The sequence below is a fragment of the Triturus cristatus genome, chromosome 9, assembly GCF_964204655.1.
Source record: "Triturus cristatus chromosome 9, aTriCri1.1, whole genome shotgun sequence".
Lineage (NCBI taxonomy): Eukaryota > Metazoa > Chordata > Amphibia > Caudata > Salamandridae > Triturus > Triturus cristatus.
In genome coordinates this window covers 231795122-231817628 of record NC_140592.1, presented here as the reverse complement: position 1 = coordinate 231817628, position 22507 = coordinate 231795122, and the positions used below count along the sequence as shown (strand labels likewise).

Below are 22507 nucleotides of genomic sequence, written 5' to 3'. Positions count from 1 at the left end.
GACTAAATCAATCATGGTCCTCTTGACTGGAAATACTAGACCAGACACCTCATTTGTTACAATGGCAAACTGAACCCATCAGATATATGGGTATTATGTATCATACAGAAACTGCAACCTTAATCAGGGTAAACTATGGGTCGCTTGTGGGTAGGGTTGCTTTAAAGAAAATAGTAGTCTGCCCAAGCTACTATATTACAAAATATTCTAGTGCCTTTGAACAATTCACTTTACTCAACTGCGCTCTCTCATGATTAGTTTGGCATGGGCTGACAGGCAGCCCAGGATCAGCTGGCACATATTACAGCTTCCATATCATAAAGTAGAGTTTGAACACCCCCTACTTTTAAGCCGATTATTTTGTATTCACCACTGGTTCCATAACAGACAGGCCCCTTATCATGTGATTGAGTGGGGCCGTGTCCCCGACTCTCCTCCTGGCAGCTCCATTTAGAAGACCTACCCAAGAAATATAAGCAGTGCTTTGCACTGTTTGGGCTTGGAACAGACTAGCCGCTTTGTGTAATGTACGCATCCCATACTCTCCGCACATACCCATTAGGAACTATCAAATGCTGCAACTGGATCACACCGCATGGATTATACAGTCAGTGGGTAGGAGACATCACAACACTGGGTGATTTATTTCTAGCACGCAAGTTTAAAACATATTGTGAATCTGTGGGTGACTCACCATCTACCATTTTAGATGTCCTTACCTATGGAAAACTCACATGAGGCTCAGCGTCTGACATGTTCCCAGAAGAGTCTCCTGAATGGCTAGTGCTGCACAAATCGGACTAACCGACAACCGTATAGACTTATTTCACGTTTATATGCTGTGGTTATTGATTGCTTGACTGCGGAAATTCACAAGGTTTGCCCGAAATGGGTGGGTGATCTGGGACAGGAAATAGATGAACAATGGCAATACTGCTGCCAACAAACTAGGCATCTTCTAACAGCAGGTACTGATTAATTATACATTTTACATAGTGTACCTTCACCACCGACTCTTGCATTGTATTATCCACATGTTGATACTAGATACAGGCGCTGTGGCATTCTGAGAGCAGGCTTTTTCATCTTGCATGGACCTGCCAAGATGTGGCCTCTTTCTAGACTCAACTCAAGACAGTGCTCAATTAAATGATAGACCATGCCTATCGTCTCACTCCCATTATAGTAATGTCAGGATGTGTCAAGGAGATGATGATACCATATATAAAGTTTACTGCCATTGGTTTGCTTTGGGGGGTGGAGGGGATGCAGGGTGGCCACGAGATGGGGTAGTAGCCTTGCCCAGAGCTTTCAAGATTGGCTGAAAATGATGTCCCTGTATGAGGAATGGTCAGGGGAAAATGCATACGCTTTGCCACGGTCAGTTTGTCCACAAAACCTTTGGGACCCATTGAGATTCTATCGGACGTTATTAAACCCAGACTTGAACGGGTGTGTTCGCAAAAACAATAATGGTTAGTTAGCTCTATAAGAAACTATATTTCAAGATCGATCTAGCAGAGTATAAGGTTTTGAGGGATGATCTTAAAGAGCACAAAATTAATGATGCTGCAAGTTTGATGCTTTTGGGTGAGAAGGTCAGGAAGGGGCATCAAGGCATAGAATGACTGTTGGACCCCAAATTTTACCACTTATTACCTAAAATTTCTATTAAAAAAACAATTACGTCAGTTATCGGATTACCAAGATATAGGGATATCAATTTTTTTTTCCAGAACGGGGTGTAGTTGGACAGCTCTGGGTGGTCTCCTCTTCCCTGAGAAAAAGATTTAAACTCCATTGGAAAACCTCCATATCACTCCTACTACCCCACATTGGAAGCAATCCCCATAGATTTGCTTTAGCTATCATACCATGCAACATTCATATGGAGTCACTGGATTAATTACTAATCATCCAGAGCATTGCTTTCACTATGGAGATGACACCCACATCTAAGCAAATAATTGCTAAATACTCTATAAAGTGGATGCCTCATTTTACTCTAAATACGTCAAAAACTACACACTTAAGTAGAAAAACTTGGATAAAAGATTGGCTTGAGTCCATTAAAACCCTAGACATCTTGCCTAAAATGTTCTGCTGCCGATCAAGGCTTCAATCTAGATTTATAGCTAATTATGTCACAGCACATATTAAAAAGCATTAGCAAAGCTAACAGGCCTCATCGTGCAATGATTTGCAGGTGCTGCTGCAGGGTTTGCCCAATGCTGGATGAACTTTATACTTTACAAATGGTCACTCAATTGGGTCATGTTGTACCACACAATGTGGCACCAACTTGAAAGTCTACAAAACAATATTTTCTATACTTTTAGCATGGCCGTTCACGGTTACTGGCTATATCAATATCTGTGCTTTATAAAAGCTTCCGGCCAGCCGAAAGGTACAGGGAAAAGAATGAAGAAAATAGAAGGGTGCATCAAGTTTGGGAGGCATGGGAATAACGAAAGATTTTGAAGAAGCAACTAAAAGACACTAATAAGCAAATATGTTAGGGAAGCAGGGTTTGGTTTAAAACTTTTTTTTTTTTTATCTGAGCAGGACAGATGTGGGAGAAGCAACGGACAGGAAAGGGGGCAGAATTCCACAAAACATGGGGGTAGGTGTGAAGGGAGAAGAGCAAGAATCATGTACTCTATTGGAGCACTAAAAGAAAAAAAGTTACCTCAAAGTAAGCAGTTGTAGGATACTAGTCAGCCAACCAAAGGATGGTAAAGAAGCTATGCTTCAAGGGATGGGCAAACATAAGGAAGGAAAGACATCAAGTAGAAAGTAATCAAGTGAGACAGACAAGAAAGTAAACCAATAATATGCAAAGGTGTGACCCAAAGTGGACTTAAGTAATGATAATGTTTACTATAGAACAAATAAACGAAGAGGGACCAGGAGCAAAAAAAAAAAATCCAGCACACATGGTTTATGATATCCACTGAAAACGAGAGGTGTCCTTTTCCTAAAGAAGAAAGGGGATAAGGTCCTAACTGCGGGAGTGGTCCTATAAGGAGCAAGGGCCCTCTCACACCCCAAGGGATGTCATGCTTCATCAGGTAGCTCCTCGTTGGGCCGGTGCTGCAATGCCCTACGGGCCCCAAGGGGGGGGGGGGGGGGGGGGGGCTCTTTGCCAGAGATCTTTTGTGTGTGATCTTGGCCGATGAAGCGGTGTGTGGTCTGTGATGTGTAAATACAAAAAGGTGAGTAGAGTGTGGGGAGGATGAGAGTTAAAAATAACAGAACTAGCTGAACCAACTTTAATTAGCGGGTTCCATGTCGTGATTAAAAACCTACAATATTTGAGAGAAGGATCTAGTAACCTTATCAAGCATTAAGTAAAGATGTGGGTTAACATGTTTAATGCCCTCTAGTGTCAAAGTTCGTAGTATTTCTTAAGGACCTAAAACCCCTACTAAACTACTCATTGAGGGGCAGTTCCTACCTAGGAATAAGTAACCATACCCTCACCAATTTACACCAAGCTAACAATGTCGTTAATGGTAAGGACCCAAAAGAGGGAGCAAAACTGACCCAAACACTCCAGTATGTGGGGTCGCTCAATGGTGTTGCGACCAACTCATCCATCGGTTGCTCAAGTAGAGCAACCAATGCAATGATGAAGCATGAAATCCCCTGGGGTGTGCGAGGGCCTTCGCTCTTATAGGAGCACACCAACGGTTAGGATCTTACCCCTTCAGGAACAGCACACATCTCGTTTCCACAATGTTTACAATAGGTCGTACATCAGACAGCAGGCAAGGCATAAAAATGTCACATTTGTCTATTGTCAATGTAAACTTCTTCACAAGGGAGAAACTGATTATTTTATCTAAGATCTTTACAGCCGTAATACAGTCCTCACCACTTCACACATTGATGGCTGCAAATGAATTCTTGCCAGTCTACCAAAATAATCACTTAATCCAATCTCAATTCAGTAGAACACTTACTTGGCTGGCAGTGCAAAAAATAAACCATATTACTCCAACACTTATGGACCTGCACTGGCAGGCCAAGGATGCTAGGATTCATCACAGCAAAAGCTCAACGGACTCACATTGAAGCTCACTGATGATAGCAAACAAAGGAAAAAATGTTTTGTATTCCCATACAGAGGGGATGTGGACTTAAAAGTTTGCGTGGAATGTCACTTTGAGACAAGGCAGCGAAAGCTTGCCTACGTTTGGCCTATTTCTTGTAGTGACACCAAGCAAACAACAAAACAATGGACCACAATGTGGCAGTTTTATTAATGGTGACCTAGACAAATTTAAGTATTCCATCCACCACTCACACACACGGAAACCCCATCATTATGGTCTACATTCCCAACTTCTCTTCAAAATTGCAGGAAGGTCTTTGAATAACATGATCTGTATTTGGAAATCAAGTCCAACATGAACAGCAAAACCCTCAATTTCTGGATTTGCCCCAAGACTATGGTCCCTCTTTGTAGGAAGCATCGAAAAATGTCCTAAATTACCCTGCTTCCAAAGTGTATTAAAATCCACACATTCAAATACTAAGTTCAATGTGGATCATACCCGATCTTGGTCTTCTTGGATAGGATTACCAGTACCCATCTGACCCATTGCTTGATAGTTCTATGTAAAGAGATCTGCATTTACAAATGTGTGTGAGTATTAAACCAACACAGAATTAAGATATATTACATTATAATGATGCCTAAAGCATGCAAGAAAGCAGAAAACAGGTAAATAAAATATATACATATACACATATATACATCACTGTCATTGCAGAAGAGTCCTGTTGAGAGACTGGTTTCCTAGGGTAATTTGAGAATTCACTTTTTGACTATCATCTTTAAATGCAAAGACATCTTTTATATAACGTTCTATTCTAACGTTCACATGGCTCGGCATTACCTAAAAACCATTAAGGTGCAACATTATTAAAATTATCCAAAAGAAAGTCATTATAGACTGTAATTGTATCAGACTAGGAAAGGAGTGGTAAGACTATTCTGGTCAACAAGCACAAATGTTCACCGCTAACATAGTTATATGCCACTTACAGGATTGAAGGAAACACTGTTTACATGGGTTGATCTCTGACGCACCAGTACCACAAAAGCATTGGCAAAGCCACTATTTTTGCTTTTGGAACCCATTTGCGTTCCCAATTGTTTTTAGCCTTGCTGTAATGCATCCCCAAAGGATTATGAAAAATTCCAGCATCAACACCTCTTTTCAATTAATAAACGACACCAAGTCTAAGTGGATAATCAGCCATTAAATTAGATCAGTCACTTAGATGAGACACTGAGCCACCATGGTAACTAGATCAACACTTCCCAAGCGTTTTTTCTTTTAAATAACATGTCTGGAATTTACAGCTGGCTCAGGCAAGGCAATCCTGTTCAATTAAATATAATGTGAGAGCCTTGACCATAATTATAACTCTGGACTCGAAGGGACCACATGCTACTTTGATGAAACTAGGCAAGCAAACAACGGCCACTACTGTTTACCATTCAATAAAGGACAGTATGTTAGTCAGCAAAGCAGTCCGAATGCTGACAACACTGGGTACAGAAAAATATCTTGCACAGAAACATCAGTACCACCAAAGCCTCGCTATCCTTTATAAGCCTTTTGCATTACAGCCTTACCGAGCGCCACTATCACACACCTCTGCCTCAAACTACACCATAACATTCTAGAAGGATATACAAGACCACTGACTTAGAATGAGCATATTCAGGGCATCAAGCGGGTATATACAATTATGGAAACGTGGTCACAGCCTGTTCGAACAGCAACCCCAATGTGAAAGTTGGTTACGTAAATTTGTGTTCATCAGATCTAGTTTTCCAACTTTACCAATGACGACACCTGTTATAGACCTCTTATGCGTGTGGCCCAAATCACTGTTCACTACTGTGGGTATAGGTTGAAGGCAGGTATTTCATTTTGCAATATTAGCTGTGAAACCGTGCTCATGACCAACAAACTATTCTTTTGAAGTGAAAACCAGGTGTATCAGAAGATGCAATTGGGCTGAACACTTTTTTTATTTGGTCAAGAAGCCAAATCAAATGTGTTATGCTGGAGTGACGTAGTCGATGGCATGGCAAGGCAAGATAATATGTACATCTGAAAACTTGATTGATTTTCTTTACATCGTTTTGTGACAAAGCAGGTCTCTGCGCCAACTTTTAGGAGACCTACTATGTACACCAAAGAATTACAAATATGTTAAAGTAGGCAGTAAACCGGGTTCCCTCTAGCTCACTAAAGAGGATTAAGGGGGAACAATGATAGTGTTTTGAAATTTTGGCTAGGGGGGAAATAAAACAAAGGTAAGAAGGAGCATGTAAGTGCGACAAGCACTCCAAAAGAAACATTAATTAACATGTACCGAGAAGTGAAGACAAACTGCCCAAGAGAGTTAAAACCAACATCCTCCTGTTTTGGCATGGTGGTGGTTATGAACCCTTTGAAGTTTCAAAAGATCAACGGAGAGCCATAAGTATCAGCAAGCCACTTTTGAGAACGTGTGAAGTGTTGTTCTGAATACTACTAAGAATACGTGTGGTGTTTTTGGTGGAGCTGAAATTAAACCACACCAATGTAGCAACTCCTCTACATTTTGAGAGGTAAGCCGACATACCAAGTGATTATTACTGTTCTTTTCAAAACAATGGAAAAACAAAAATACAACAAAACCTATTCATGTGTTATAAAACTGAAGCGCGATTATTCACTAGCAATAACTACAGAGAAGATGGTGCACACATTGAAGGCCAAGGCAACTACCCTAGTTTGATGAAACATTCATTTCGACTGCACACCAGCATTTATATGGCGCTTCAAATTCCTAACAAAGTAGTGAAGCGATGTTATTTATTCATTTCAGAAAACTGGGAACTTTTCTAGCTTTTTTGCAAGAACTAGGGGGCAGATTTACAAGCCCCTTGCAACACTTTTAAGCCACCGTTGCATCACTTTTGTGACGCAGCAGTGTCGTAAACAATGCGCCACATTCACGTGACGCATCTATGGAGATGCATCGCGTTATAAAGCCCTGCACCACATTATACCTGCTTCGGGTATAATGTATCAGAGTGGGCGTTCCGACGCAAGAAAGCTACGTAAAAGCAACTCAGTGAAATCTATAAGATTTAACCAAGTCACTTTTACAACGCCACTGAGTCAAAACCTTACGCCTGCTTGAAGCAGGCGCAACGAGGGACAGCATAATAGAAATAGGCATTCCGAAGCATTGCTGGAGTTGCGTTGTGCTAGCGACACGACTCCAGCAATGTATTGCCTCTACGCCAATAGCTGCATCACGCACCTGCCAATCCTTGCACCACGGTGCGCGGCATTGTAAATGTGACGCATCCATGGTGGCGCAAGGGGTTTTTTACGTGCCGCAAATTAACTGACTCATCTCTGCTAATATGCAGATGCGTCAGTTCTTGTGAATCTGCCCCTGGGTATTTAACAGGTGTAGACCACACTTGGTGGTTTGAGAGAAGAAGAAAAAAAAAGCATCATGCACACGCATTCCCTGATGGTCTGCTAATTATTGGATTACTGATTATGTTCATTAATGGGCGGAAGCAGGGGGTTAGAAACAGTAAACTGACATCAAGGCATCTCCAAGGTGTGAAGCACGGTGGGTAGCATGGCAAAATCATCTTAATAGGCAATGGGAATTGGTTTAACTCTGGCACAATCTAGAAATACATTATTTGGGAATACCCGATGCGCAACTGCTAGTGTTTTTCAGGGCGTTCTTTAACAGTTGCGTTTGCGCCTGTATAGGGTGTTTCAGACACCGCTTTTTTAATGTCCCATTTTAATACAAAGCTGTGCTAGAATAGTCAAATTATAGATGAAAGCAAGTACTTGAGAATGAGTTTGATGACTCAATGAGCATGGCGGCGAGAGGCTAAGATCTCCGATTTTTTTTATCCTACTATAATGAAAGATTTACGTGTGGACGTAATAGAACGTCATCAATTGATACCTTAAAATGGGTATGATTCTACTTTTTAGTTTGTTTAGCAGTCTGAGACTGGGCCTTTTTTTTCCCTTTTTCTTGAAGCTATTAAATAGTTTTATAATTGCTGGCTTGTTTTATCTTTTAATGTCAATGTTTGCCAATTATTTTTTCAAAACATGTCTTTATGTATAATTGTTAATTGTGTATTGTCTGAAATCCCTTTGTAAATTATTCTTAAGTGTAACCATTTGCAAATGAAATTTTGTGTATGCTTTGATGGTTTTAATTATTAACCGAATAAAGCTATTGTTGATGGATTGGGTATGATTCTCAGCAGTGTTTGAGCTTTATTTGAAATGGAAATACCATTTACAAGAGGAAAGCAAAACGTTTTAAATCCATATCAGAGTATAAACTGGAGTAATATAATCGGAAACTAGTATTTTTCTACGAAAAAGACAAACGCCACTGGCATCAGTATGATTAACAAGCAAATAGATGAAGCAAAAATGGTGCAAAATAATTCATGTGACCCTTTTCAAATGTCACATTCATCTAATAATGAGCAATTAATTATTGAATAAACCTTGATGAGTCTACTATTCTTTACAAATATTTAATTAAGGGCAGTGTGCTTGCAGAAGGACTAATATAATTACATTCAGCACTACATGCAAAGCTATGGAGAGGAAGACTGGCTGTGGCAATTAGCTCAGTGTATGAATGTTTAATAGAGGATCGTTTGACCAGGTTCTTTAGATGGCTGTGCCCATGACTCAAACTGGGATAAGCCTACAGAAATACATTTTGACTAGCCATCAGATGTAGAGGTTGGTCATGGAAACAGAGAGCGGAATACAATGTGACAGAGCTGAATAGTGAAGATGGTATATTAGAGGCTATTGTACCGGGCACCCCTTCTCACCGAAAAGCCATGGCTTTATTTATAACAGACCAACATACTTAGGGGCCACTTCTGCCCTGGAAAGGTGTAATTTTTTTTTTTTTAACACTTCAACGTTCTTGCAACTTGCTCCCTCAAACCCTACTAGAAAAGGGCTTAACAGTTACTTGCATCGATTTGCTTTTGCATCATCCCACTTACGCGGGTTGGATATGCTAGAATTTCACCACCTACTTATTATAACTCTCTTAATACTGCCGAGAAAAAACACCGTGAAGCTGCCAAGCCCGAACACGCAGTATATCAAATTAAAAGTTGAGTAGATTTTTGAAAGGGGGGTGGGGTCACCAAGTGTCTGCGACCTATGGCATATTTGGATCCTCTCGTTTAAGAAGATAGAGAGCGGAACACCGGCTGGAGGGAATCTGTTTATGGTGTGACATTCGTTACTTTCTCGCGGATTGCGGTACTCACTTTCCCTCGTGGCAGTCATAGAGCACGATGGAGTCGTCGTCGCTGCTGGATATCACAGTTTCCCCGTTGGGGCTGAAGTCAAAGCAGTTAATTTTGTCGGAATTTTCTCTGAAAACCTTAGCTACGCGAAAGCTGCGCAGCACGTTATCGGTCAACTTCATCTCTGGGAACGCAAAGGTGGTCTCCAAGACCGGGGGGGGTTTCAACAGTATAAATCACCACTCAATGCGGCTGCAGGAGCTGCGCTGCGACCCGAGGGCAGCCGACAGCGGGATTGACTTAGGGACCCGAAGCCGGGCCCCAGCGGAAGGTCACAAAACGAGAACAAAGGATGTTCGTGAGGTGCAGAGAGGGAAATGTGAATTCGGGGCCCGCCCGTGAGACTGGCGGGAAACTAGCCAATGCAACAGAGGAGGCCGTGCAGGCCTACGGGGCAGAGAGCCAAGACCAGGAGGCGGGCCTGAAAGCTTCGGTATCAGAAAAGGGGCAGAGAAGTCTACGCCTCACGTTTTCGGCTATCAGAAAAACTGCTGCGGACCGGAACTCGCGTCTCTATACAATTCCCGGTTCTCACCGCCTCACTTCGCTCTCATTGTCTCCGCCCTTTTACCGCTGGAGTGGTGCAGGGACGGATCGCGGTGCATTGTGGGTCAGTGGGGCAAGGGCACGTGACCAGGAAAACATGGTGGCCGACCGCCATTTTATAAGTGAGGTACGGCGAAACTTGTGGAAATTATGCGATACTAAAAGGGCTTTGCTTTTGATAAAACTTGCGCTTTGGCCCCTAATCGGTTATACCTACATTCTAAATGACGGATTGGAAGGAATGGCAATTGTAGAGCTATAACATGGAATCTTTGCCATAAACTGGACCATTTCCAGGAACAAAGATGGCCGCAACTAAAACCAATGCAGTGTGAGACAGTGAAAAGAGACTAACGAGGTAATATAGAAAATAGACTACAACGTGCTAAAAGAAACCGCATACTGCTTCGTAGTATGTCTATTATGAACGTAGAAAAAGATTCGCGCGAGCACCCCCGTAGATGTGTAATAACAATTGTTTATTATTAATAGGTTATTATTTTTACTGCATGAGACAGTGCCACAGTAGAGAAAACATAGTGATTCCATTATATAGTAGTTGGTATGTACCCCTGTCTCGTTTGTTTGTATTTAATCCGTGTAGGTGCACTGCATTTTATATGGAGTGCATATATGTGAAAAAATAATGAATGTGAAAAAATAGTAATCGTAAATGAATGAGGGAATTATATTCCGATTATTTTTTTCTAGATTTTCCTCTTATCCGTTCTGAAATGTTGGCATATATGGGAACAGGGTAGCATAAAGTAAATTTCTGAGTCCATTTAGGTCTCACCTACCAAACAGCTCAAGCAGTCTTGTTGGTAAAGACCTTTGTGGGCGTTCCAAGAACTTACAATGGGCTTACACTGCAGCCTGTCCATTGCTTACAAATGGATGGCTTTTACTGTTACTCCTGTTGCAGCTGAAAGCTGGGCAAAATTTCCTTTCCTTTCCTTCCCTTTCACAATTTCATATATTTCATTTAAGACTGTTTCCTCTCTGGGCCCGTAACATAACACTGAACTACCATCGGTCCTCCGATGGATCTTTTACGTGAGCTGACAGGGACTTGGATATTCAGAGTTCGTGAAGCAAATTCTTATGAGGACCTGGATAAGAAAATGCCAAATTCATGCTAACGACATATAAACCATTTCTCTAAAACCTAAATTTGAATGGTTGGGAACATAAATCGCATTGTAATCAGATTTAATAGAAATTATTTAGTACAATTAGTCACAATGTGATACAGATTTAACAAAAAAACATTATTGATTACCTAGGAGAGAAATGAGAGAGAGATCATGGGAAAATTGAGTTGCAGCATTTAGGTTATACAAACCAAAGATGCAGAGTTCAAGCTCAATGAGTCACATGAAAGAGTCCATAAAACTCTTCAGCCTAAGAGTTATACCTGAACACTTTACCAGCCGGCAAAGTACAGGTTTGAGTCAGTTTGGAAAGTTCAGTTCAATGGATTTGGCATAGAAAAAGAAATCAGAGTTCAGTTTGACAGCATGCCAGGCAGGGGGCAATTATACTTCCAAAAGTTCTCAGTTTATTCCCACAAAGTATCCTTTAAATCACTCGATATGATTTCCATTGGTTGTCCACAGTGGACTGCTCATGGTGTGATCAATACCTCACTAAGAAATGCGGAAGCATTAAGTAACCCTTATGGAAATTCATCAATTTTAATACCTTTATAATTCCATCCTTTCCTCCGAAGTAAGAAAATTCACTTTGTTCACTGTCTGTCCATTCCCAAACGCTCTCTCTGGGTTTGTAATTGTATTGATACATTTCTGTCAAAAGTGTTGCTGAATCAAAAGAGAGTCTATTGTTTATGAGCATAAGAAAGAAACTTCATGAAAAGTTCTCACAGCGTCTAAATGACTACTTCAGCTACATTCTGCTTTTCGAACAAGGAAAAGAAAGCATTTGAGGCCTACATGCATTCTTGCTTAATCATTATCGCGTTATGATTAATATAAAACACACTTTAATATGAAATAATTCAGTATTCTCAGCTAATTCTCGCATTATTTTTCTCTTAAAAGTTACATGACAGACAAAAACACTTTATTCGATTAATTAAAATCATAAAAGTACAATGCATAAAACGCGAATAAAGAATTATTATCTTAAATACAAATGGGCAATAGAAAAAGATATAGAGTATCAAGAAAAATCTATTATACATCAAGATTTAAAAATTATCAGATAAAAACAGTTCCATTAAAAAATAATAATTCATGCAGCATTAATCATAGGGAATCTTTTTTTCCTGAGGCGGGCAGCAACAACATGGAAACTAGCAATATTATAAATGTTCCATACATCATCTAACGTTTGGAGATAGATTAGGGCTGGTCTAACCTGTAAAAAGCCCTTTTCCCTCAGTAGAGGGACTAAAAACCTCCTCCGTATGTCATTATAAAAATCACAGAACATAATAAAATGCATTGTATCCTGTGGTGAGAAGTTGTCACACTGACACAGGCCTATATCCTCTAATTTACACCACCCAGGAAGGTTGCCCAGCGAAAAATGAATTAAGTTAAAACAGAACCTAGTCAGGAGCCAACAATGGTAAGGTTTGGTCACAATTCTCAGGTAAGGCTCAATTAGTGGGGAGGAGATTATTAGATAATGGGCCTTGACCAACGGTTTTTGTAACTCCAATTCCTCCCGTTCCAACATCAATATATTTAAGAGATGTGTTTTCACCCATTTTATGTCTTCTTTTTTAATCCCTTCTGGGGCGTTACAGATATCAGGACGCCCTAGTTTGTAAAACATACACTTGACGTAAGACAGCCACGGGATACTGCTGGCTTAATCCAGGGCAACACAGTCCCGTAAAACCTGGTGGTTCAGAGTTAACTCAGGGTTGAGCCAGGTTTTGATCCAACAGACTAAGGGAGCCAATTTCAGCGAGTCAGTCACATAACCCAACCCCAATTCCTGGTTAATAGAAAAAGTTGGGGTTGATTGGAGCACAGACAAGAGGGTGCGTAAAAAATTATTTTCAGCCAACTGCACCCCTGTCAATTGTTTGTAGCCCCAAATGGCTCTCTTAAAACATTTTGCAATTGCTATTGGATGTAGGCCGTTTCTTCACTCTACCTCTTTTTGTGTGGTTTACTTAATTCTTGAGGAGGATGAGGTAGGGTCTGTACCTTCTCCCCCTTTTCTTTATTGTGAGTATTAATTTCTTCAGGGCACCAGGACTTCGTCCACCTTATCTGCACACTTGTTGCGAACTATCAGTGATTGCATAGACAAAAAGACAGGTTCCTGCCATTATACACTGAAAGCCAGAACGGAACACACCACCACTCATTACATTCATTCTATCTTTACTTGAATATGCATAAAATATCATTACCCGATGTTAGCCTAGGTCTCTCGTACCAGCTCAACACTGCGTCACACAGGCACTGATATTTTGTCAGTGGTCCTGTCTCTCAGAACATTTATATTGTCATAGTTCTGTAAGGGAAACAATAAGAATCAAGATTTGCCCAAAATGCGCTTTCTCTAAAACTACTTCAACTGTCTATAGAACAGTGATCATTTCCACCATTCAACCCCCCTTCATTCCTGTTAGTTATTTGAAAACACTATTTTCATTTACTATGAGGCATTCTTACATCCCCTTCTCGTTTCACATTCAACTAATATGTGTCTGCGGTGCAGGTCGGCATCTAACTTTCAATTATGAGCACAGATATCTCTCAGTATACGATCAAACATTCTAACCAACCGGCTCACCATCGTGCCGGCTCACGCCCTCCTTTGCACTAAACGCTATGATCTTTTTCAGCATAACGCCCCACTTAACAGCCCTGATCTTACCGCATATCAATCGCAAGCAGAGCTTCGTCTCAACCGCGCGGCTCCTTCAATGCGCATCGGTTACTTAAAGACTGGCTTTACTGTGGGTCACGATTCCTTCCGTGTCACGTGACCCGCACCGAAAAACCAGTGCCATCTTTGAATGGTCAACGACTCATTATCCTCGAGCTCAAATAATCCCAGTTCGGCCCGTTTTTGAGAAACCAAGGGGGGAGCACCATTTCTTTAAAAAGATTCATATCAAAGAAAGGGCGAGTGTTCGTTTTTATCAAAAACAGACCCATTGGGGAGGGAGCCAAGATGGCGACCGGGACGGCAGCGTAGGCTCCCGGCTCTGTGAACCTCCGCATCCCGTACATATATCCTGCATGAGATCCTTAGCCTGCGCTATATGCCCGTGTTGGTGAATGATAGCGGCAACCGATCGTGTGACTCCGAAGTTTCTGGCGGCGGTATCGCCGGAGAAATGTCCAGTTGAAGTTTGCGGCCTGTGCAACCCTGGAACCGGGACCTCGAGTGGACAACAGGGCCGGGCGGCAGTTCAACAACAGCGGCCTTTGATGACTGGGTGGAGTCGGCCTAGCCGGAGCGGTGTGAATATCGGCCTCCATTTCGCCGTGGTCGTTCCTACCACTAAGCGTAGCGGAACGAGTGCATGCCCGAGGTGACTAATCCAAGATTCCCCGGTGATTGTCTCTGCCTTCGCCGGCGAGCCGCCCGGCCGCCGCCCGTAACTAGCCCGGATTTTAGCGGACTGCTCTCGGATTTTCGCGGGCGCAGGTCCGTGGAGGGGGTGACTGTTGCCCGTGATTACACGCCGGATATATTTTTTGCCTGCATCGAAACCCTGATTCCAGTGACATGGAACCTGAGGCGCTTGTCCCTGAGTCCTGGTCTCAATCTGGGTTGGACCTACCCGGCGGCCATCTTGACAGGACGAAGTCTACTATCCTGTACACTGGGTCGCAGCACGATTGGAAGTGTGCGCCTATGAGGAGCATCGCGGTGCGAGCGCCGAGAGCTGTGCTGGGGTATGGTGATCTTCTCGAGGCTCTCGGTGCCCTCCATTCCACCTTGGTTCACGGCGCCTGGGTATTGGGGAGTAAGCTTGATGGGGTGACATCAGCTTTGGAACAGTTGCTCCCTGCCTGTCCCCAGCTACACGGGGACTTCCTACACCGCACACAAGAGGACAGTGTTGTGGCCGCCCCTGTGGATAGTGACCAGCTGGAAACTCCGGACAGTATCTTAACGTGTGATCGGCTGGCTGTGGATCTGGTCTGTTCCGGAGGTATCGGACCTGAGAGGGGGGCGGTGGCCTTGTCTCGTGCGCGGCCTCCGGCAACCCAGGCAACATTCAAGCAATGGTCGCCTGCTCTGGCTGATTTCGCTTTCTTGGACCTTGTGTGCGGTGCAGATCCTGGGGCAGCACTGGGAAAGATGTCTCTCCATACTGCTGCCTGTGTCGGTGACCAGAGACTCCCACCCTACCTGTGTGTGTCGCTTCCTGTTCTCTTTTGGACGCTCCTCTTCTTTGTAGCATTGGACATGGCACTGGGTCGATGGGTATGCATGGGTAGATTCGCAAAGAGTGGCCAAGGATAAGGCTGATCCTTCAGAGGTAGTCATCTAATAGGCGGGCGGGCTCAGGGGTTGCGTGCTCTCATGGCATAACTGTCAGTGTACTAGGCGCATAATGCTCCCCATTCTTCTTTGACTTGGTCGATTCTGTGTTGCTTAATGTTTGCTTTAGGGGAAAACAAATTGGGCGGGAGGGAGAAGCCGGGGGCATGTTTTGAAGGCCCTCCTCCAGTTTATTAATATTCTCTCTACCCCCCCGTCTGGTGGGGTTTCTTTTCCTACTCCTCTTTCTCTGTTTCTTCTATATTTCGGGTCTGGTTCCGGGGCGACAGGCACGCTGCTGGGGGGGGGGGTCCGTACTCATCTGCAGAGGTGCAGGGTGGGGGGTTGGGGGAAGGGATTCTTTAGTCTTTAACCTCCTTTTTTCCATGGCCTCCTTTTTCTTCTCTCATTCTTCTTTGTCTTTCTTTTCCGGGATCAGCATGGTAGAACTCCTTCGTCGTTAATCGCTGCGTTTTCATGTGTGCCACAATTTCCGTGGTGTTTTCTGGGTTTTAGGGCAGGGGACTGCAGGTGCGAATGGCCGTGATATTCCTCCACATCCTGAACTTCTTGTTTCAGCGCCATTGACTAGACAAATTGCTGTTTATCGTGGACGTTTATTATTCTGCCTGCCATTTCTTGCTGCTGGGAAACTGTTTGGCACCTGATCCTTCCATTCTCCCTTATTATAAAATGAAAACCTTTTGTACCATGGCCTCCTCCTTGGGCTGTTTAGTGGCCGAGAGTATACCAGCATGGAAATTCTGCTCCCCGATGTGCCGCTTGTGATAAATATTGATTTTTGTTACTCTGACTGCTTAGCGGCCGGCCCCGGGGGTTGTAGGCCCATACTTGTTATTGGTTGAAATGTCAATAAAGGTTTTTCAAAAAAAAAAAAAAAACAGACCCATTTCTTACAACACAACCCAATATACCAATTTGAGTTGTTGTAAATTGACAACATGACCACTACAATTCACTTTGCAATTTACTTTAAAAGTCTGCTGACAAATCAATGACAATGTCCTTAACACACCTGTACCTACAGTCAACATAGAACAGGCCATCTCTACAACCACACAGGACATCTGTCCCGCTGTTCATACTTCATGCCCAGAGGATAATTCACAGTGGATGTTGTCAACCATCATGGTGCAACACCACCCATGTTATTAAAGAGTCATACTGAGATATGGTACTAGTGCAGTACTTACAGTCGGGAACACCCAAACACTTGCTACACACAGAGGAACAGCCATCAACCTCATAAAGAAATTCTGTTCCACTCAATGCAATCGTTAAGCCCAACTCGATCTGCTCTTTCTGAAAAAATCACCTGCTCGTCCTACTACGGCAGGTAGAGCCAAGGGGGGTTTAGTGCTCCTATTCTCTTTAAAGTTAAAAGGCTCCACAAAATGGATGGAGGTAAGCTCCCATAATTATTTGATAGTAGAACTAAGCAGCCCCAATCAGCCTAAAATATTATTAATCAATTCTTATAATTCGGGGGAATGCGATTTTATGAATGGACATTTATCTTTTTTGAAAAGTTTTTTAGAAGTTTATAGGGCGAAGCAATCCACTTTTTTCCAAATTATACTTATGGGCGATTTTAATATTCATCCATGTGATATGAACTGTTTTGTCGATGATCAAATGGGCCCTGATTATTCGGTGCCACCGCACTTTGAGCACACGCAACAGGGGGATGCCCTTCCTCTCAAGGGGGCCCTGGTATGCCACGGATCTCTCAAGAGGACCAAATTCTGACCTATCTCCCTAGTAGGGGATGTGATTGACCATCCGTAATATCTACACCAGTACATAATCTAATCTCTGGTTGAGCTTTAGGAAGGATAGTTAAACTAGGAGTAAACTGTAGCGATTTCGAGGCTATTAAAAAGGAATCAATACGCTCACATTTTTTAAAAATCCCAGCAACACAAATATTCAAAGTATCTATAATGTCTTTGGCTATGCTAGTGAGAGCAAGTTCCAGCCGTGATGTAAAAATCTCCTCCACTATATTCCGGACGGATTGGTCAATATGTTCACTCACAGCGTTCCCTTGAGTAGAGTTACTTTTTTTCAAACCTCTGTCCCGTTTGCAGATTTTTCTAAGGGGTCTCCTTTTCCCAGTGGGTCCCCGGGGCGGACCTTTTTGGATCCTCTTCCAGGACAGGCAAAGGTTCATCAGTGACATCAACCATGCCCCCGGTCTGGACAGCAACCCCAGTTGGAGGACCCTGCGCAACTAATGGTGTTGTTATCAGTACCAGGGAATCCAGGGGAACAGGAATATTTTTCACAGGGTCAGGTATAGCATTCCGCTCATCTGAGTCTTCCCTCGTGCCCAAACCCAGCTCTTTTTCTGCATTGGCAATTTCCTTGTTCAGGGCCCCCACCGCCGAGGTTAAATAAGATATAATAGACGCTGACTTTCTAGGGATTTTTGCTTTCAGCCCGCCCTGGTCTTGACTACATAGTTGCTTCCGCTTACCCATTACTGGCGTTAGTGGGGTGGCCCAGGCCGGCCTCTTCCGGTCACTGACGGGCAAGGACGGGCCCACCCTTTGCCCGGGCTTTGCCAGCGCGCTTCTCGCAAAGCGGGAGCCGCGAGGATCTTTATGCGCCTCCTGGCGCGAGATGAACATAGCTGTGGCAGCCCAAGGAGCAGTCTGGGAGCTGTAGTCTCCCACAAAACAAACGTTGCCGGTGATACCGGTGTAGCGCGGGTCCCGCGAAGCGGGAGCCGCAAGGATCTTTATGCGCCTCCCGGCGCGTGATGAACACAGCTGTGGCAGCCCAAGGAGCAGTCTGGGAGCTGTAGTCTCCCCCAAAACAAACGTTGCCGGTGATACCGGTGTAGCGCGGGTCCCACGAAGCGGGAGCCCCGAGGATCTTTATGTGCCTCCTGGCGCGAGATGAACACAGCTGTGGCAGCCCAAGGAGCAGTCTGGGATCTGTAGTCTCCCCCAAAACGGTGATATCGGTGTAGCGCATGTCAATATTAGATACTATTAAGAAAATATTCTGCACGTTTTTATTTTCAAAACAGATTAATATACGTGTCACTTTTTGATATACACGTTTGTACCACACAATACTAAAGTAAAACTGCGAATCTTCATATCGTCAAGCATCTTTAAACTCAGCATTTTAATCGTTTTTGAGTATTTCATTATGTAAGCATTATTTTCATTTGTCACATCTAGTATTCATCAGCAGCACATTTTCTAAGTTAATTTATGCTTAAATTCTTAAACACGTGATTACATTGCATAAACAAATATTTTTTTTCTCTCTCTTTGTTTACTTCTTTCACATTTTCATGTCCAAAACCTTTAAGCATGCTTTTACGATGCAGTCAAAATTTTCATGTTTTCAGCTTCATCCATTTTGCAATGTTTTATCAAAAATTATTGTCATAAATCTCTTTTTATGGTAAGAATTGATAGCAGCAACTGTCATTTAACTTTTACGCTCCATCACTCTTATTTGCCTAGTTTTTATTCAATGGCATTTCTTGTCCACTTTGTTCTATCTTGTCTGTGTGTCTTTCTTCTGGAGTATTGCTTCCTAACCATCCTTTGGATTGGCTGACTTGTATCCTCCTTTTGCTCATTTTAAGGAAACTACATTTTCTTTTGTTTAAGCACTCCTTGAGAGTGAATGTGTTTGCCAGCCCACTACCTCATGTGCTTCCACTTGCCAAATTAGAGGTGAGCGAGCCACTGAAAGCTTGCGCCAGGCTTGAGCCTGAAGCCTGGCTTTGGCTCAGCTCGAGGTACTGTTGGAGCCTTAAGCCCATAACGTGCCAAGCTTTCTGTGGCTTTTGCCTGCCATCCTCCCTCTACCAAGATGTGGTGTTACAGCCAGAGCTGCCAGTTTTGGAACTCAGGATCAGCTCAACATCCCGTGATTTTGGCCAAATCACCCAATCTGCTTGAGCCAATAAATAATGAATGTGACTTTATGTAATCTAACTAGTGCTCATGTAAAGAGTGCCAAAACCTTCAGGTCGAGTTGTTTATATAAAAACTGCAGCAAATGCACAAAGATGTAAAGGCAAAGCCTTGACATAAGTAAAGACAAATAGATACCCATTCACTGGGTTTTTTGTACAAAGCAAAGCCAGAAAACCTGGATAAATTGTGGCTCCCCCGCTTAATTATGTGATCTTAGGCAAATATTTTATTTCACCAAAACTCCTTTTTTCTTCATTATCGCGGATGAAAGCACTTTGAAATATGCAAGTTCAGAATATCAGTTGTACAAGAACCTGTTGTTTGATTTAATAGACTATAATATTCTGTTCCACGTTCACGGTTTACTTGACAGCTGTCTTGCCTTTTAGTTCACTGATGTTCATGTTTAAAGGCTATCACTTTTAGTAAGTACTTCTCAGTGCAGTGCTTTATAATGTGACATATTAGTGCCAAAGCTACCACGAGTTAAAGAAATACACTTTATTGTTTTTAACTTTATCATATTTTTTGTTATGTTTGCTGTATCATATACATAGTAAACATTTTCAGGGCTCAGCTCATGCACAGACTGTAAGAGCCAAGTCAGACCATTGGCTCGGCTCTGGCTCGACTTTTCCTGTTAATTTGTTGGCTAGCCCACCACTATGCCAAATAGCCACCCCAATGCTCTGTTGCTGTCTTCCTCGTGTTGCAAGCTCTTGCTGAAGCTTTTTCTGATATGTCAATTTAAAGCGCTTCTGATGGACTGGGACGGGTGTTAATCCCCCAAGGATTTTGTTGCTCCTCAGCTAGATCTGGTCCACAAATTTACAATGCAAGCAATAAAGCACATTAGGCTTTATAATGAAAATTAGACACATATTATAATTAAACTATAAATGTTTATTAAAAGCTTTAAATCTTTACAGAAGGCAAAATACATGTTTAAAAATCAGTAAATTAGTAATTTAAATCAAGAAATAGCAAGAATCTCAAATAGAATGCAGGACATTAATAAGCAGAACCATATATAGTTCAGCTCTAAGCAATAAATCAAAGTTACAAATCAGAGGGCAGACCGAATTGGTGCTGCCTCCCGAACGTCAAGGGAGAATGAGCCCCACACCCTCAAGAAGGGGCTTCTTTCATTATGCGTTTAACAATAGGTGTCATGCATTCAATGCAATTAGGCAAGAGACACACGGTTTGAACTGTTAGACCTGCCAGCCTTTGGAGGGTCATGCCCCAAACGTTTTGCCTTGTCCCCTCCTGTTTTAATGAACTTGAAAAACCAATCAAGGTTCTGAGCCTGGAAAAACTCCCAAAACTCTAGTTTATTCTTGACCAGCGATCTAGTATTGATTAGCGTCCTCGCACCTCTTACTGTTTCAATGAGGCTTTGGCCAAGAAGCCTCGACAGCTGCAGCAATGCTTACTTTATAGTTATTGACCATAGGGTCTCAGCCAAATTAATTTAACAGGTTAGTAAATAACAGTCCTTACTGAGGGGTCGGAGTTTCAACAATTCCTCCCTGTTATAGTGGAGAGGAAAATTTGCATTGCGCTGGAAACTGAAAGGGAGGTTGGCGGGACCACATGATGGATCTTTGACTACCATTGTTTTTTTTGTTTTTTTAAACATATTTTATTGGTCAATTGCATAAACTTCGCAGGGCTCTGTATATCAGAGACAACTGCCACATCAAACCATACAGTGACACAGGAGCAACTGACTTTTATAGGTGGCAACCAGATAAATAATGAAAGTACACAAACCCATACGACCAAACCCCCCCAACTCCCCCCTCCCTCACCCTTCCCCCTCCAGTCACACCAAGTCCGCATAGCCCTAGCCACTGCCGTTATACACAACAATTGAGTCATAGCACGATAACACACGCCCCCGACCCTCCCCCCCCCACCCTACATCGCCACATCTCTATGTACATCGGAGGTCATCCCCATTAATGTGCTGCTACGGTCACTGTTGGCTCCAGCCACAAACCCCGGTAATCCGCTCACTTTTTCCATATTCTATAATGTTTACGCGGACATCCTCTAGCTACAAATACAGGCTGTTCCAGCCCCATGCAAAAGTCTAAACCATTCTTCCAAGCGGCCACCGATGGGGCCCGCGGCGCTTTCCACACCCTGGCGATATCCCGTTTTGCCAGCGTGAAGCCTAGTTGCATGAGGTGGCTTTTAATAGATGTTACCCCATATTCCTTCCATAACATGGAGCAGAGCTGTCCGCGGGAGCTCCCATCCCAAAACCTCTGAGAGACAGGAGAACACCCCTCTCCAAAAACGTCCTGGGAGAGGCACTGCCAAACTCTGTGTATGAATGTACCTTCCTTCCGACCGCATCTAAGACACTCCGGGGAGTCAACCAATCCCGCCCTATAGAGTCGAGCCCGGATAAAATAGACCCTGTGTAGGTATTTAAATTGGATGAGGCGAAGGCGCATTGCTATAGCCGCCACTCGTGGAGCTGCCAGGGCCTCCCTCCAGTCTTGCTCCTCCAATGTGCCCACATCCTTCTCCCAGTCCCCGCGCAGCTTCTGGAGTGGGGTAGAGCAGTGCGTGACTAGGGATTGGCAGATCCTGGAAATCTTTTTGGTCTCTAGGTCCCCCGTAAAGACTTCCGCCTCCAACGAACTGAACTCGGGGAGAGATTCCAACCCCTCCAAACTAGGGGACAGTGCATGATGAAACTGGAGGTACCTATAGAATTGTGATTGAGGCATACAGAATTTCTTCTGTAAGTCCCGGAAAGATTTGAGTGTCGTGCCTTTAACCACATCACCCAGAGTCGAGATACCTATATCGTCCCATCCCCGGAACCCCTGTAAGGCTGCTAGCTCAGGCAGGCGCTCATTATTTCAGAGGGGGGGTCTCCCTAGTCAGGGTATTCCACCAACCCATGCGGCGCAACGCCTGCTTCCATATTACGAATACCACCCGTGTGGCCGACGGCATTCCGCTCCGCAGCTGCGCCGAGTATAAGATGGTATGGAGCGTGTTGGACCCCATGAGTCGCAGCTCTAATGCATCGGCTGGGTCTCCCCTGTCCCCATACCACCATTCATTGAGGACA

The 22507-nt window shown here is 43.3% G+C and overlaps 2 protein-coding genes across 6 annotated transcripts in view; one reads left to right on the top strand and one right to left on the bottom strand.

Annotated features, from left to right (window-relative positions):
* Nucleotides 1-10215, bottom strand: part of WDR82 (WD repeat domain 82) — a 218149-nt gene extending 207934 nt beyond the window's left edge. For 2 of the 3 annotated variants that reach the window (XM_085624800.1, XM_085624802.1), the window contains exon 1: nucleotides 9371-9853. In XM_085624800.1, the coding sequence (XP_085480926.1) occupies nucleotides 9371-9531 (161 nt within the window). In that variant the 5' untranslated portion in view covers nucleotides 9532-9853. Of the gene's footprint in view, nucleotides 1-9370 lie in introns of all 3 variants that reach the window. The other variant, XM_085624801.1, reaches the window with a different exon arrangement.
* The window catches only part of GLYCTK (glycerate kinase), a 106988-nt gene continuing 94503 nt past the window's right edge, over nucleotides 10023-22507 (top strand). For 2 of the 3 annotated variants that reach the window (XM_085624799.1, XM_085624798.1), the window contains exon 1: nucleotides 10035-10313. The gene's annotated coding sequence lies outside the window, so the exon portion shown is untranslated. Of the gene's footprint in view, nucleotides 10314-22507 lie in introns of all 3 variants that reach the window. The other variant, XM_085624797.1, reaches the window with a different exon arrangement.